The sequence below is a fragment of the Pleuronectes platessa genome, chromosome 13 (genome assembly GCF_947347685.1).
Source record: "Pleuronectes platessa chromosome 13, fPlePla1.1, whole genome shotgun sequence".
NCBI classification, from domain to species: domain Eukaryota; kingdom Metazoa; phylum Chordata; class Actinopteri; order Pleuronectiformes; family Pleuronectidae; genus Pleuronectes; species Pleuronectes platessa.
In genome coordinates this window covers 16,067,168-16,081,648 of record NC_070638.1, presented here as the reverse complement: position 1 = coordinate 16,081,648, position 14,481 = coordinate 16,067,168, and the positions used below count along the sequence as shown (strand labels likewise).

Genomic DNA, 14,481 nt, shown 5'->3' with positions numbered 1-14,481 from the left:
TTTTTTAGGCTCATTTGCATCTCTTTGTGGTCCTCACCCCTCTCTTATAGTGACAGTTTATCTTATAGTGACATGGATGTACATGAACCCTCCCGTTTACTGGCAACAATTTTTTTAATGCTCCCACCTACTTGATGACTCTGTCCAGGACTTCCTCAGTGTTACACCTATCTTTTCTCACAGTGATCCCTCAACTAGCTCAGTCCACTACCTATAGTCATTAGACTTGCCTTGATGTGGTGTTATCAAATCAAAAAAGATTGTACTGCCTTCTTGTGATACAACTCCCCCGAGCAGTGAATCAAACTCAGTATTCTTCCACACATCTCAATCTTTGTGCAGTTGATAACATTATATAAGCTAACTGTGTTGCACCCTGAGGCCCCAGGTAACTCCCCCAGTGTTTTGCTAACAAACTATATATGACCTTTGGATTATTGTTATATGCAAAGAAATCAAGAGGAAAGATGACGACAGCAGGCAGTAGTAAAAGCAGAATACCAATTTTATTGATGAGTTGGATGCGGTATATGAAAAATCGGAGAAATCACAGCTTCACGCCAACTGAAATTTAATTTAACACATAATATCACAGTTTGACAAACTATCTCCTAAATGATAGGCTGCTGTTTTGCACAATTCTACAGATATCAAATAAAAAATAATAATTAACGAGAGATCACAGATGAAAATATTTATAAAAACATAAAACTATCATCTACAGTACAAACATATCTAGGCTATCAAATTCATAGCATTTGTACTCCTTATTTGATATGTTTGTAAAAGTCCTTTATATGTTACTATAGATGCGACTAGAAGCAGAATATTAGGCAGTTATCAAACATGAGGTGATACTAGCCCCATATTGTGGAAGTACATTGACCTTGGTGGCCTTCCTGTTGACACTTAAATGATGGTAGTCAGAGTGGAACATTTATTGTAAAAGGGTCTAAGAACGACCTGTTGTGGCTTATTTCTTACCATGTTTTTGAACTGCTATTTACCTTGGACTTAATGACTGGGGAGGTGTACATCAACTTAATGCTAACAAAAAAAGTGCGTCTTTTCATAGAAATTGGAACAAAACAAAGGGTTATTCTGTGATGAATGTTGGATATTACAGAGATCATACCTCAGCTACAATACTGTTATCTAAGCACCTATTTAAGAGTTAAATCACTGAAGAGGACACAAAGGCTATTCATGAAAAAACTAGGTACATTCACACCAGAGATGAAACAATTAGTCAAACGACAGAGAATTAACCTGCAGAAAAAATAAATTATTAGTTTCTTCACTTCATTGTCGGCGGCACAAAGGAATGAATTAAGTAACAGTGAACTGTGCAGCTGACAAACAGGTTTAAAATAGTGTTTACGGCGATCCACTATTGCAACTGTTTTAATGCGAACTGAATGTTTTATAGAAACAGACAGAAACATTTTCTACTTTCATTTTCAGCAGATTAGGCAGCACAGATACAGTAGAAAAGTGAAGAGAAACAAAATGACTGAACCTACAAGCACACTAGGTTTGTTTTCCTGCTTGTGTTTTGCAATTGTATCGGCTCAGTAGGGTAAAAAAAACGTTCAACCTTAGTTCAGAGCGAATGGAAGAACTGTGACTCCTGACACGGCAGGTCTAAAGTGTCTAAAGTGAGTATTGTTATAAATACTGAGAGCTGAGGCCACTTTTTAGAAGATTAAACAAATCATAAGGCTGATTACTTTGTTCCATTTTTACTCGAGGTATACACATGCAGACACACACACGCATAACCCTCGATGTGGGCCCAGCCAGTCTTTATCTTTACAGTAAATGGAGGAGGACAGTCACATGACCCCATTCCAGCAAATTAACTCATCCCTATGTTTCAGCTGAATTACGAGAAGCTGTTGACGTTCAAAACCACCACGCTATAAACAGCTGTTAAGCTTTTCTGACTAGGCATTTTCTTAAATGTTTTCGAACAAAGACAGTCTCTCTGATTGGTGAATAAGTGGAATTATCAGGAAACTTAGGTCACAACTACATGATAGTTTAACATAAGATTGCTACAGCCGGAATCAACTTTGTTTTTGCTGCAGGTTTTCCAGCATATTAACAGTCCTTCCGTCATTTACTCAGATCAACTGAGATTACCAAGAATCTTTGTGTTCAACACATATACACACATAAGTGTTAGAGGCTACATAATCAATGGTAATTTCAAGAGGAGAAACATCCAAAAAGGAGTGAAACACTGTCATATATCCAGTCAGTATACAAAGACTATAAACAAATCACCTCAGTAAATCCATAACATTGTAAAATAAAAATCACTGATTCAGTCAAAATATTTTGATTCTGATAAAACAGAATCTAGTCCATCTCTGGTTGAAGGGGGAAATTACATTTCAAAACCACCTGTTACTGTGGCTCCTTTTCTTCAAGCAGCCGTGCCTCAGTCTTCTGAGGGAAGTACAGAACCAGGTTCACCACCCTGATGACAGCAGAACCACTCAGAGTCAACTGTAGTTGTCTGTACTGCTTGGCTGGGACGTGTAAGCAGGCGGAGCACTGGGAGCCAGGGCGGTGGTCGGGGAGCAGATTTCAGGCGGATACGGCTTCAGGCCCATCTGCTTGTTGTCGTACAGCTTGCGGACGATGATGTGACAGGAGTCTTCGTTGTGCCGGTGACAGTTGTCCAGGAGCTGGCGGACCCTGGCGGTGCGCGTGGGCTGGTTTTTCACAAATTCGTAATCTTCTGGCATCATTATGGAGCGGGCCAACAGGGCGTCCAGGATCTGGTTCAAACAGGCCTCTGTCATCTGGGAGACGATTTCCACGCGATGAGTCGCCATCCACTGAGTGATGGGGCCTAGTGAGGTCGGAGAGGGCTGCAGTGTAGGAAAGTGCTCTGCTGCTAAGGAGGAGAAAGAAGTAGGATTCATGTTTTAGTGGTAAAATATGGTCAAATGTGGGATTAAGTCAAGTCGAATTTATTTACACAGCACAAATTCTTAAATGTGTTTTACAATCTGAACAACGTATGACAGCCTCTCTTCTCATGCCACTGTTAAGAAATAAACTAACAAAGGAAACAAGGAAATAAAGAAAGAAACGTCAGAGCATCATCCAGGACAAACTCCTAACCTATGGCTGTTATCTGTTTGCTAAGGAGGGCATACACTGTGCAAATTTAGAAGTTTAGAATTTTAGAAATGTTGTTCTTAAATTTGCTATAGTCCAAAAAAGATGCGTTGGCTTATGTCATTTTGGCTTTGCTCTTTTGCAGGAAGAAAGAAAACTATGTTGGAGGGAACATCTTTACCTCCATCTTTTTCTTTCTAGCTGTGCAATTGCCTCATGCCATTAACTCCATTTCCTACTATTGTGTTTTGTCATTAACGCAAATGCAGTGAGGAAAAATATGAGGAGTTTGGGGGAATTGACTTGTGAATATGCTTCAACTGAACAGGAGCGTGATGACAGCAGACCAACGTTTCTGACATGTCAGAAATGTATCCGACACAAAACGAAAACTGAAAATCAGTCAGACTTAAACTTAAATAAGTCGCACAACTCAGAATAGGGTGTGCCATCACACAGTCGACAGACGCCGTTTGGCAGATTTCTTTTGGGGTAATTAGCCATTCTGATAACAGGGCCCACCTCCCTGTGCACAAATGTTCAACCAAAACAAGCCTCCCCTTCCAACACTATTAAGTAGGGTCACTGTCACTGCATCCCTGTCTTAGATTAGTTAGGAGATTAGGATTAGAAGATTACTTTAAAGAAATACAAACAAGCTAGAGAGAATGATAAATGGTGCAGCCCGATCATTCTCCAGGGTTGACTCAGCACGGCGGAGTTAACTTTAACTGCTTTTACCTTGCTGCTGCGGCTTTGGCTTGAGGCATTGGTCGTCCGGTTGAGTTGGGCACTCGAGAATCGGCCGGCCAGGATTGATGGGAATATTCCAAACATTCTGGGGTTTGGGGGGCTGGTCAGTGTTGAGGTTGTTTTCTTGGCTAGGGTCCTTCAGAGACTTTGGAGGCTCCAGCCTGTTATCGAGGATTGACGGTAGACGGTTACCTGCATAAGAAAGGGCAGAGGAAGAGGTGCGATGTACCCAATAGATGAATGAAGCTGGTATTGTCAACAGATGTTATATAAAATGTTACATCTGGAACCGCTGAGCTGCTCCTGTGTGGTTTATGGAAAACCATTCTCCTAAATGTTGTACATTAGTACAGATAGTCACAGCAGCTTAACCACATAACCAATAACTGATGCTGTTTTAAACATGTGTTTAAACATAAAACCCATGTGATGTTGTCATTACCTGTAGTGCTACTGTTGAGAGGTCCTGGTAGAGATATGTCTGAGGCCTGAGATGAAAAGGAGCCTGAGCCTGAGGTGGAGCTCTCCTGTGACAGAACAGTCACTGATATTTAACTTCCACACACACATTAATTAACACAAAATTTTGACTTTGATTTAGATATTTCTACAGTAATATTCGTTTAACAGCTGATTGTATGTACTCCTCAAAGCATATGCTAAACGTAAGTAAGAATGAAAGGTTACTGACTGGGGGGCTGGGCCTGTCATTCAGCCCGGACACCGGCTGAGCCAAACAGCAGACCGTTCTCTGCCTTAACTGTGGAGCGAGTAAGAGGAGAACAAGGGAATGAGACAAACTGAAACGAGTGGGCAACGATCAAACGTTAATAATGTGCTAAATTGAATAAACCAGAATCAGGACTAATATATACTGTATGAAGCAAACTCAAAAAATATACCTTATTATTATTTACTGACCCTTATACATGAGAAACACTGAAAATCTACATCCACACATGGAGGGGAGTTTGTGTTGTAATGTGTCTGGAACATAGTCTTTATAGGCCTGATTTAAAAGCTGCATCTTTTGTGTGTTGGAGAGGAAATATAGTGATAAGGCCGTTTCTTTGAACAAAGGACCAACACAGTTTAACCAGAGTGCAGTAAAAGATCAATATAAAATTGACCAAGTGACCTCATGTTCAACTTCTGACACACATGTTTCGACAATGGGTTTCGACATGCTATATGTATAAAGTTTATGTCAAGCTGCAGCCTAGATGGAAATGTCTGCTGCAAGCATAAACTTAGTAGTTATTGATAGTAGTGAATTTTAACTGGAAACACAACCGCACACACAGACACACACACACCAAAACTGAAAAGTGGAAGGAAATGTTAAAGGGAAATTAGGAACAAGAATTCTTGAACACGTCCCCTTCTCTTAAGTCACAGCAAACTGCCCCGGATTACACACCAGTTAAATAAAGGTTTTATTCATGCAAATTCATCAGATATCCAGCTCTAGTTTGGTGCTGCATGTGTCTCCCTTAAGTATCTATTTAATCACACTAATATTAGCCAATAACATTGAGAAATGACAGAAGAGAACAAACTAAATTTTTTTCATCAACCTACCACACATGTTCTGCTTCACACTAAGAGTCACACACATTAACAACACCCTGAACATTTTCAATTCCCTACAGGTGGTCAGTTAAATGTTGTGGAGCACGTAGCGGTTCCTCTCCAGGAGATTATGGGCGTCCCAAATCATGATGATAATGTTTTCAATAGAGCACGACTGATTACTCGGCTGGCTGACATGAATCGAGACTTTCACAGACATAAGAGTTTATGTTTGCTGAGATGGCAACTTCAATCTTACAGGAGAGAGAATACAGAAAAAATGTGCTCTTATTTTTACATTTTATGACTTTATTCCATATATTTGGTTGTATTTGTGTTTTACAAGGTATACTGTAAATTCAATAAAAATTCAAAAAAATATACATATAAATTTATGTAAATATATATTGTTATTTCAGTACTGAAAAGTGTTTACACTCTAATATACCAGAAATGACAGAAATAACAAAAATCAGTCGGGTTATACTTTCAATATAATGCCAATTTTTCTAACAACTTTCCCACTGTCCACATTCACATATCCATCATCTTCCATTAGCTTCACCACAGTGAATCAGACCATGAACCACAATGTCGCCAGCTTGGTTGGTTGTAGACTGTCAGCTCTCTACTACTGGCATTAAACACCTTCAAAAAACCCTAGTAACATATTGCGACTGACCTTTGACCTCTGGACCTGCAGCACGGCTTCTAAAAAGTCGATCTCGTCAAAGTTTCTCACCATGGGCTCCAGCTCAATCAAACACTCTGTAATGGAGGTAAAAGCTCTGTTAGCTGGGGGAGAGTTCAGAAACCTGCCACTTCACTGGTGACAGTAGTTTTCTTTAGGCGCTTTGTAAAACAACTATAAGTTCATAAATCTGCTGCATGTTCTGATTATCATGCAGCTCATAAAAAGGAGTTGGTTTGGTCATGGACTTAATATGAATGCGTGTAGTTTGAACAAATGCTGGGAGTGAATAACATGTTGTTTCAGTGACAGGAAGCTGATTATTAGTCAGCGCTTCGTCAGGGTAAAATTCATCGCAGGATTAGTCTGTTACTCAACATGAACAGACCATCCCAAACTGTGAAAATGAAAAATAATTCAGGAAGAGTTGTGACATATTATATCTTTAAGATGGAATTTGAAATATTCTGCCAGAAATTAGTTGCGCTGTTTGGGTGAACTTACTGAGGAAGGACGGTCGTTCGTCGGGATTGGTGGTCCAGCCGCAGGTCATCAAGTCGATGAGGGTCCCTCGGCTGGGGATGTCCGCGGGCAGGCTGTCCAAGCTCGTATCTGGACGCATACCACGCAGCACACTGAACATGATCTGCATTGGGTTTGTCACTTCTGAACACACATAAAGTCAACTTAATAAGAGGATGACAACTCAAACATACATACAGTGCCTTGCATAAGTATTCACCCCCCTTGGACTTTTTCCCATAATGTACTGTTACTAACTGGAATTCAAATAGACTTAAATAAACTTTTCCCGTTTGATCAACAAAACATGCATAGTACTTTGGAGGTGCAAAATAAATTTTATTGTGACACAAACAATAATGAGAACAAAAAAGTTGACATCTGTTGGGTGCATAAGTATTCACCCCCCTGTGTCAATACTTGGTAGAACCCCCTTTCGCTGCAATTACAGCTGCAAGTCTTTTGGGGTATGTCTCTACCAGCTTTGCACATCTAGAGATGGAAAGGTTTGTCCATTCTTCTTGGCAAAAAAGATGAAGCTCAGTCAGATTGGATGGAGACCGTCTGTGAACCGCAATCTTCAAGTCTTGCCATAGATTCTCTATTGGATTGAGGTCTGGGCTTTGACTGGGCCATTTTAAGACATTAACATTCTTTAATCCAAACCATTCCTTTGTAGCTCTGGCTGTATGTTTAGGGTCATTGTCCTGCTGGAAGATGAACCTCCGCCCCAGTCTCAAGTCTTTTGCAGACTGCATCAGATTTTCTTCAAGGATTTCCCTGTATTTGGCTCCATCCATCTTTCCCTCTATTCTGACCAGTTTCCCTGTACCTGCTGAAGAGAAGCATCCCCACAGCATGATGCTACCACCACCATGTTTCACTGTTGGGATGGTGTGCTCAGGGTGATGGGCAGTGTTGGGTTTTCGCCACACATAGCGTTTTGCATTGAGGCCAAAAAGTTCAATTTTGGTCTCATCTGACCAGAGCACCTTCTTCCACATGTTTGCTGTGTCTCCCACATGGCTTCTGGCAAACTCCAAACGGGATTTTTTATGGATCCCTTTCAACAATGGCTTTCTTCTTGCCACTCTTCCATAAAGGCCAGATTTGTGGAGTAGACGACTAATAGTTGTCCTGTGGACAGATTCTCCCACCTCAGCTGTGGATCTCTGCAACTCCTCCAGAGTAACCATGGGCCTCCTGGTTGCTTCTCTGATTAATTTTCTCCTTGTCCGACTCTTCAGTTTGGGTGGACGGCGTCCTCTTGGTAGGTTTGCGGTTGTGCCATATTCTTTCCATTTTCTTATGATGGATTTTATGGTGCTCAGAGAGATGTTCAAAGCTCTGGATATTTTTTTATAACCTAACCCTGCTTCATATTTCTCCACAACTTTATCCCTGACCTGTTTGGTGAGCTCCTTGGTCTTCATGATGCTGTTTGTTCAGTAATGATCTCCAACAAACTCTGAGTCCGTCACAGAACGGGTGTATTTATACTGAGATTAAATTGCAGACAGGTGGACCCTATTTACTAATTATGTGACTTGCAAATGTGACTTGTGAATGCAATTGGTCGCACCAGATCTTTGTTAGGGGTTTCACAGTAAAGGGGGTGAATACATATGCACTCAACACTTTTCACATTTTTATTTGTAAATAATTGTGAAATCCATGTAATATTTCCCCCCACTTCCAAATGATGCACTATTTTGTGTTGGTCCATTACATAAACTCACGATGAAATAAATTTTAATCTGTGGTTATACCATGACAAAATGTAGAAAAGTCCAAAGGGGGTGAATACTTATGCAAGGCACTGTATATAAAATACTTTTAACAATTGATTTAACAAAGACACGTTACCTTCGAATGGTATCTGCCTGGACAACACCTCCCACATGATGATGGCATAACTGTAGTGTAAACATGAAGAGGCAGTCAGGGAAAATAAGAGTTGTGACGTCTGTTAACTGGTATTCCCCTTCAGACGTGAGGGACTTTACGATGAGCTAATCAGAAAAATGCTGCTCTGAGGAAGTGTGACGACTGATGGAGCTGTTGCAACAATTCAAACGGGTCTTTTATTGAATATACTTTTGACTTCTTTTGCAATAGGCCACGTCTCCCTCTCACTAGCAGATTCCTCAAATGAACCTGGCTGATTGTGCAATCGACGGATTGAGCCTTTGGCAGATATCATTGCAGTGTTGGGTTCTGATATGCAAAGAATCCAGTCAAAAGTTTGGCACATCATCTCAACTTGCCAAACAGGAAAATGTTTGGCAAACATTCCCTTTATCAGGGTGTGTATTATTGAAGTCAAGTTATCAAGGGATCCATTTTCAAATGTTGATCATTTGAACGTCATGTACATAAAATGTTTTTAAATGTGACTGATGACATAGACGTCAATAACCAGATTCATGGTGCAATTATTGTTTTCGAATCACGTTATTGGGATCGGTTGTCTCACCTGTACATGTCATGTTTCACATCGGCGCGGCGGTTCTTGGATGGTTCGTACTTCTCCGGGGGCATGTAGATCACTGTGCCACCCATCTCTGTGGGCTTGGAACCTGAGCCTTTACTGACAGAGAGCTGGCGCCATTTTGAAAGGCCAAAGTCTGCAATCTGGACAGAACAATAGCAGAAAGTTACTCACAAATATCAGCTTCACAAGATATGTTTTTTAATAAATTCCGCTTCATTCATTTTGAACTGCACTTCTTGTGCATTGCAGGACGTAGTTTCATGAGAATGTATAAAAATCAGGCTGTTTCTTTGTGACAATGCCATGCACAAACATTTTGAACTCATAAAAAACATAGTTTCTACTTATAGATTCAGTTGTTGATACTTTTCTAAAGTTACCCATGAATAATGTTATCTAGAAATGTCGAAAAGGGTCAAATATGGTATTTACCTTTTCCCTAATCCCAGACTGTGACCCAAAGACTTCTTAAATGATCAGAACAACCGCTCAAATAACTCTGGAATATTCACTTTAATATCATGTATGAGAGCAAATTCTCTGAGAGCCTTGAACCAGAGAATGTGGGGCTTTTGCCTCACTCAAATAATAACCTAAATATTTTTCTGTTGATTGACTGGTCATTTCTAATCATAAAGTTTTTAAACACAATCTAAAGAAGTCCCAAACTAGATGAAATGGGATTTACATGATAGGACTATGACACATAATCCAAGCTTAACCTCAAATTAATCTATCATGTTTGGTCGCTCATGTATCCAGTTGTTGAATAAATCACATGATAAAACATTGATCAATTTGAGGTTAAGGTCTTTTAGAATAAAAACTTTCATGAGGCAGAACTAAGGATATTGTAATGCATTTAAACATTTATTTTGATCACATGAGCAATTAAAATGGAGACATAGTTGGCGAATAAACAGTGTAGAAATGAACACACACACACCTTGACATGAAATTCATCATCCAGCAGTATGTTTTGTGTCTTTAAGTCATGATGTAGGAGGGGTGGGCTCATGTTGTGAAGGAAGTTGACCCCCAGTGCGATTTCATACAGGATCCTCAGTCGTAAAGGCCATGCGAGATCAGGGTATGTGTCTTTCTGTAGGAACAGAGCAGATATTAAAAAAAAAAGAACAACTGAAACATCACATATGTATTCACAAACTTGAAATCTAGTTCCTATTTGAGATGTTTCTCCGCAATGATTTTAGTCGATGATTTGGAAAAGTATACAGCTGTCTGTATAAGGTCACACAGATGCCAAATCAAAGCATATCAGTGTAAAACTCCCAGCCATGAAGTCAATGGAAGTGGCAGAAAAGCTCAGAGACAGGATTGTATCAAGCACAGATCTGAGGAATGCTATTAATCTGCTGCATTTCGGGTACCCAAGAGCCAGAGTGGTCCCCAATATTCTAAAATGGTGGAAGGGCTGTCGAGGCTAGTCACACTGACTAACTGATCCATCGGGGGGGGAAGGGCCTTGGTAAGGGAAGTGACCAAGAACCCTGTGGTCAATCTGGTTGAACCCAAGAGATCTTTTGTGGAAATGAGTGTCCACACAAAAGCATCTCCTTAGTGAAAGTGACATTTATATCAAAATGATATCAAGATAAAAATGTTCTTATCAGTCGATTTTGATGATGAAATTGTTTTTTTCTTATTTCTGCTCCATAATTAGGTTTTTGGTTGTAAATTCTTCTTTATTGGCAGAGAAGAACCAACACTTTCAGTTACACAGGAAATATTAGCTAAATCTGAGGTATTTCCATTGCTATACCTCATCACTGTGTTTGGATGATGCATAAACATTAAATATATAATGAACTTATTGCATATTGCTATTGGCATAAAATTATGTTGGGATCAGAATCGGTATAGTTATATTGCCCCACCGTCAGTGAAAGCATACCTAAAGGGATTTCCGACTGAGAAACAAGATTCTCTGGCCTGATTCAAAATCTAAAATGACCCTCAGACCTCCCAACACATGGGAATTTCCCGAACCTTACTTCTTTCTTCACATATTTCCCCCTGTTTTTTAGGGACTGTGAATATATCCAGGTTTCACTTTTGGTTGCTATTTCACAAGCAGGAAGTTACATCATACACGTTCATGATGAGTGACACATTCAATAAAAGAGACAGAGAGAGAGATATATTTGCCAAAAGCAACAAAGAGTCTCTCTCTTCAGCCGTTCAAGAAACAAAAGTGGGAAAACAAGAACTGTCCCTGTGTCAATGTTCAATATGCAACTGTGACTTAAGATTTTTTTTTTTACATGGTTCAACACTACAAGGAAGACCGCAACATTGTTGGTTTGATTGGTTACAAATTAGTTCTTCTTTCCTCAATGAAAGAGGAAGCTGTGACGGTCTTGGCCTCTGAGTGCTTGTAGTTACCTCATGGAGCAGCAGGTCCAGAGAGCCGTTGCTCATGAACTCTGTGACTATGCAGAAGAACTCGGGCTCGTTGCAGATGCCAAAGATCTGGATGATGTAGTTGAATCTGGCTTTGTGGAGCACCTCGGCCTCCTTCAACAGGCAGCTCCTCTCTCTGAGACACAGCCAGCGATAGAGTCAGTCGAGTGAAGAAAATATCAAAACAGAGATGACATTTATAGTGTTGTGGATACAGATCTATGCTTAGGGAAATTACATTATCACAATATCAAATCGGGATACCTGTGTATTCTGTATGTAAATAATGACCTACAGTTTCCTACTGTCACGTAAAACAAGAGGCCAAATTATTAATGTTTAAAACACTTTCATTTTGTTAGTATGAGCAGGTTGTGCGCAATTATTTGGTCTATGTAAATGAGTTGGATTATAATATTATTAAATCATATCACACTGAGATCTCATTGAAATTCAGCAAATGATCATAGCGAGTTACTGCCAATCCCTGACATCGCTGCACAGTGGAATACGGGTCATTGTGCTCCTTTAAATGTTGAGTTTCTCTTGAACCACACCTTCAGCACATCTGTTAATGTGATCTAAATATAAAACCCTGCAGCTCGTCCAAAGAGGAAGTTCAATACTTCAGAGTCAATAAATCTGCTAATATTTACTTATTAATGAAATATTAATATATCAGCAAGAGAGGCCAAAATACTCGTAATGTATAAACATTGTCTCCATTATGAAGTGGGTCCATCCGAGAGCAGGCAAGCGGATATTTATCTGTGAACCATTATAATCAAGACATAGGTCTTACTTCTTTAAATAAAAATGAAAGTGTTTTTTATCATAACAGTTTTATGGTAAGTGTTTTTTTAAAGAGAGCTTTTAAAACATCCATCTCAAATGTGGATTGTGTTTGAGTGACGGGGCCACAGAGCAAAAATATTTATCCCAAAAGAGCCAATACAGGTGTGGACAAGAGCAAGTTACCTTCCACCTAAACTGCAGGAATGAGGAATGAAGTGATACCGACTGAAGTCATTTGAGGGGCGGGGCGATATGCCAAAAATGATATCAAGATGAATATTTTCCAATCATTCGGTACTGATTATTATCACAATAAATGTCACATTATTAATTATTTCACGTTTAAAGAGTGTTTTTTGCCCCAAAGTTAGAGTTGTGGTTATGAACATTTCTTTATGGACGGAGAATGAGAAGCGTTTAAAAATTTTGAGGAAGACCAATTACGTCTCGCAACTTTGTTATATTGCTCTTGATGGAAATCAGATGGCAGTAGTTATTGTTATTGTTTTTTAGCCCAAATTTTGTCAACCCAGATGACAAGGGGGACACTTCGGATAACATCTGGGCAAACCAGGATATAATGTATAGAAGTCAATATTTTCAATACAAAGCTTATGAATCGTGTAAGCACAGTGAGGAGGTTCGTGTAAATATGTCTAGATGTTTGTCAGTCTCTGCTCACAAAGAGTTTACAACAACAATCTTCACTCAGGAACAAACAATATTCATCTAGATTGATTGTCACCACATCGTGCTGCTCTACTGTGAACACAGAGCCCACAGCCTGTGCCTGTATAGTAGGTTTTTTACTTTCCTATAAAATGTTACAGTAACAGTGTAAGTTTCTGTATAACGTTAAATTCGCATTTCCTTCCTTAAAGTGTGCAGTGGTCACATGAGCTGATCCAGGTACCTTTCTCCCACAGGAGAGTCGAGCTTCAGGCACTTGATGGCCACGGTGGTCCTCCAGTCCGAGTGCTGCGCCTTGAACACGGTGCCGAAGCCCCCCCTGCTCACGTAGTACAGGTCCGTCAGCTTCTGGTAGGGGATCACCGGCAGGGTGCTGGTCAGACTGCCCATGTTCACGCAGCCCATCGCCGCGACGTGATGCTCCATGGCAGCTAGTGAAGATGTGGAAGTGTGCGAAGCTTTTCTTCCTGCGCCGGGTTCGCCACTGAGAGCAGAAGTGCCTCTTTAACAGGACGCAATGAGGAAGAGCGCTCCCATTCACACGCGTGTCATAAAGTCACCAATAGCTAGCAGGCTAAGCTAAAGACAGTGCGGTGGAGGAGGAGGGCGGATACACACAGGGAAAGCATCCAATGGCCGGCGAACCAGTTCACTGACGAAACCCAAAGAGCACCCGGCGAAACAGAGTTAAATGTGTGCGCGTAGACGCCCACGGGAGTTGATGCCTGACGGCTGCTGTCTGTCACTGACAACAACACGGAGCCGCTGTCTGAGCCACTCGGTTTGTTGTTGCTCATGACGACACGCTTCCGGGTTTTTAGCTGCTGCGTTCACGGCCGCAGGTTTTTTCACCCCTTCAGACAGTTGACCTCGTTTTTCTACTTTCAGCGCTGATTTTCTAAGCACTCCGCCGAGTACATACATACTCGGAATCCAAAGATAAACCACACATTGCAATACAAGTCCGAAAATACATTTTCAGTGAGTGTTTGGATGCAGCAGTTTAGTTTCAGTTTGTCCGCAGCAGAGTAACACACTTCCTGAAATCTTGAATGCATCTGTTATTAGAGGGGATTTTAACGCGCTGGAGTTTCCCACACGTGGGAATTTCCTGAAAGAGAAAAGTCTGATCCTGAAATGGGGGGGAATCCCTAACAACACGTGTTCATTTTGTATCTGTTCAAACATGCTGGAAACATGGGAATGGCATTGTTTTAGTCATTCTGAGGTGTAAAACACATCATCATTTTAGGGAGTAATGGGAATAGTAGTTGACTACAACTCTTACTATGGAATAAACATGTGAATTTTTTTTTCATAATTTGTGTGCTCAATATTCAGAAGACTTAGTTTCCTTGTTTTTTATATTTAGTTTTTTAATTTGTGATGCTTGTGAAACAATATT

General features: G+C 40.3%; 1 protein-coding gene across 3 annotated transcripts; it reads right to left on the bottom strand.

Moving 5' to 3' along the window:
* Positions 1 to 487: 487 nt before the first annotated feature.
* Positions 488 to 14,031, bottom strand: LOC128454700 (receptor-interacting serine/threonine-protein kinase 2). 3 transcript variants are annotated; one of them, XM_053438180.1, is made up of 11 exons: positions 13,300 to 14,031; positions 11,574 to 11,727; positions 10,114 to 10,269; positions 9,150 to 9,307; positions 8,540 to 8,589; positions 6,656 to 6,763; positions 6,143 to 6,228; positions 4,580 to 4,648; positions 4,331 to 4,415; positions 3,877 to 4,080; positions 488 to 2,908 (listed from the first exon to the last, which is right to left on the bottom strand). In XM_053438180.1, the coding sequence occupies exons 1-11, from the start codon at positions 13,500 to 13,502 to the stop codon at positions 2,511 to 2,513; spliced, it is 1,671 nt and encodes a 556-aa protein (XP_053294155.1). In that variant the 5' UTR covers positions 13,503 to 14,031; the 3' UTR covers positions 488 to 2,510. The 3 variants fall into 3 exon arrangements, with proteins under 3 accessions (XP_053294155.1, XP_053294154.1, XP_053294153.1); XM_053438179.1 differs by having other exon boundaries at positions 488 to 2,905; positions 6,656 to 6,817; positions 13,300 to 14,030; XM_053438178.1 differs by having other exon boundaries at positions 6,656 to 6,817; positions 13,300 to 14,027.
* Between the last annotated feature and the right edge of the window lie 450 nt (positions 14,032 to 14,481).

Bases quoted from the DNA above. Each gene is read 5' to 3' on its own strand.
- LOC128454700 (XM_053438178.1), bottom strand. From the start codon at position 13,502: ATGGAGCATCACGTCGCGGCGATGGGCTGCGTGAACATGGGCAGTCTG. The intron at 11,728-13,299 runs GTACCTGGATCA...GCTGTGTCTCAG, and splicing joins GACTCTCCTGTGGGAGAAAG to AGAGAGGAGCTGCCTGTTGA. The intron at 9,308-10,113 runs GTGTGTGTGTGT...TGTTCTGTCCAG, and splicing joins ATGATGAATTTCATGTCAAG to ATTGCAGACTTTGGCCTTTC.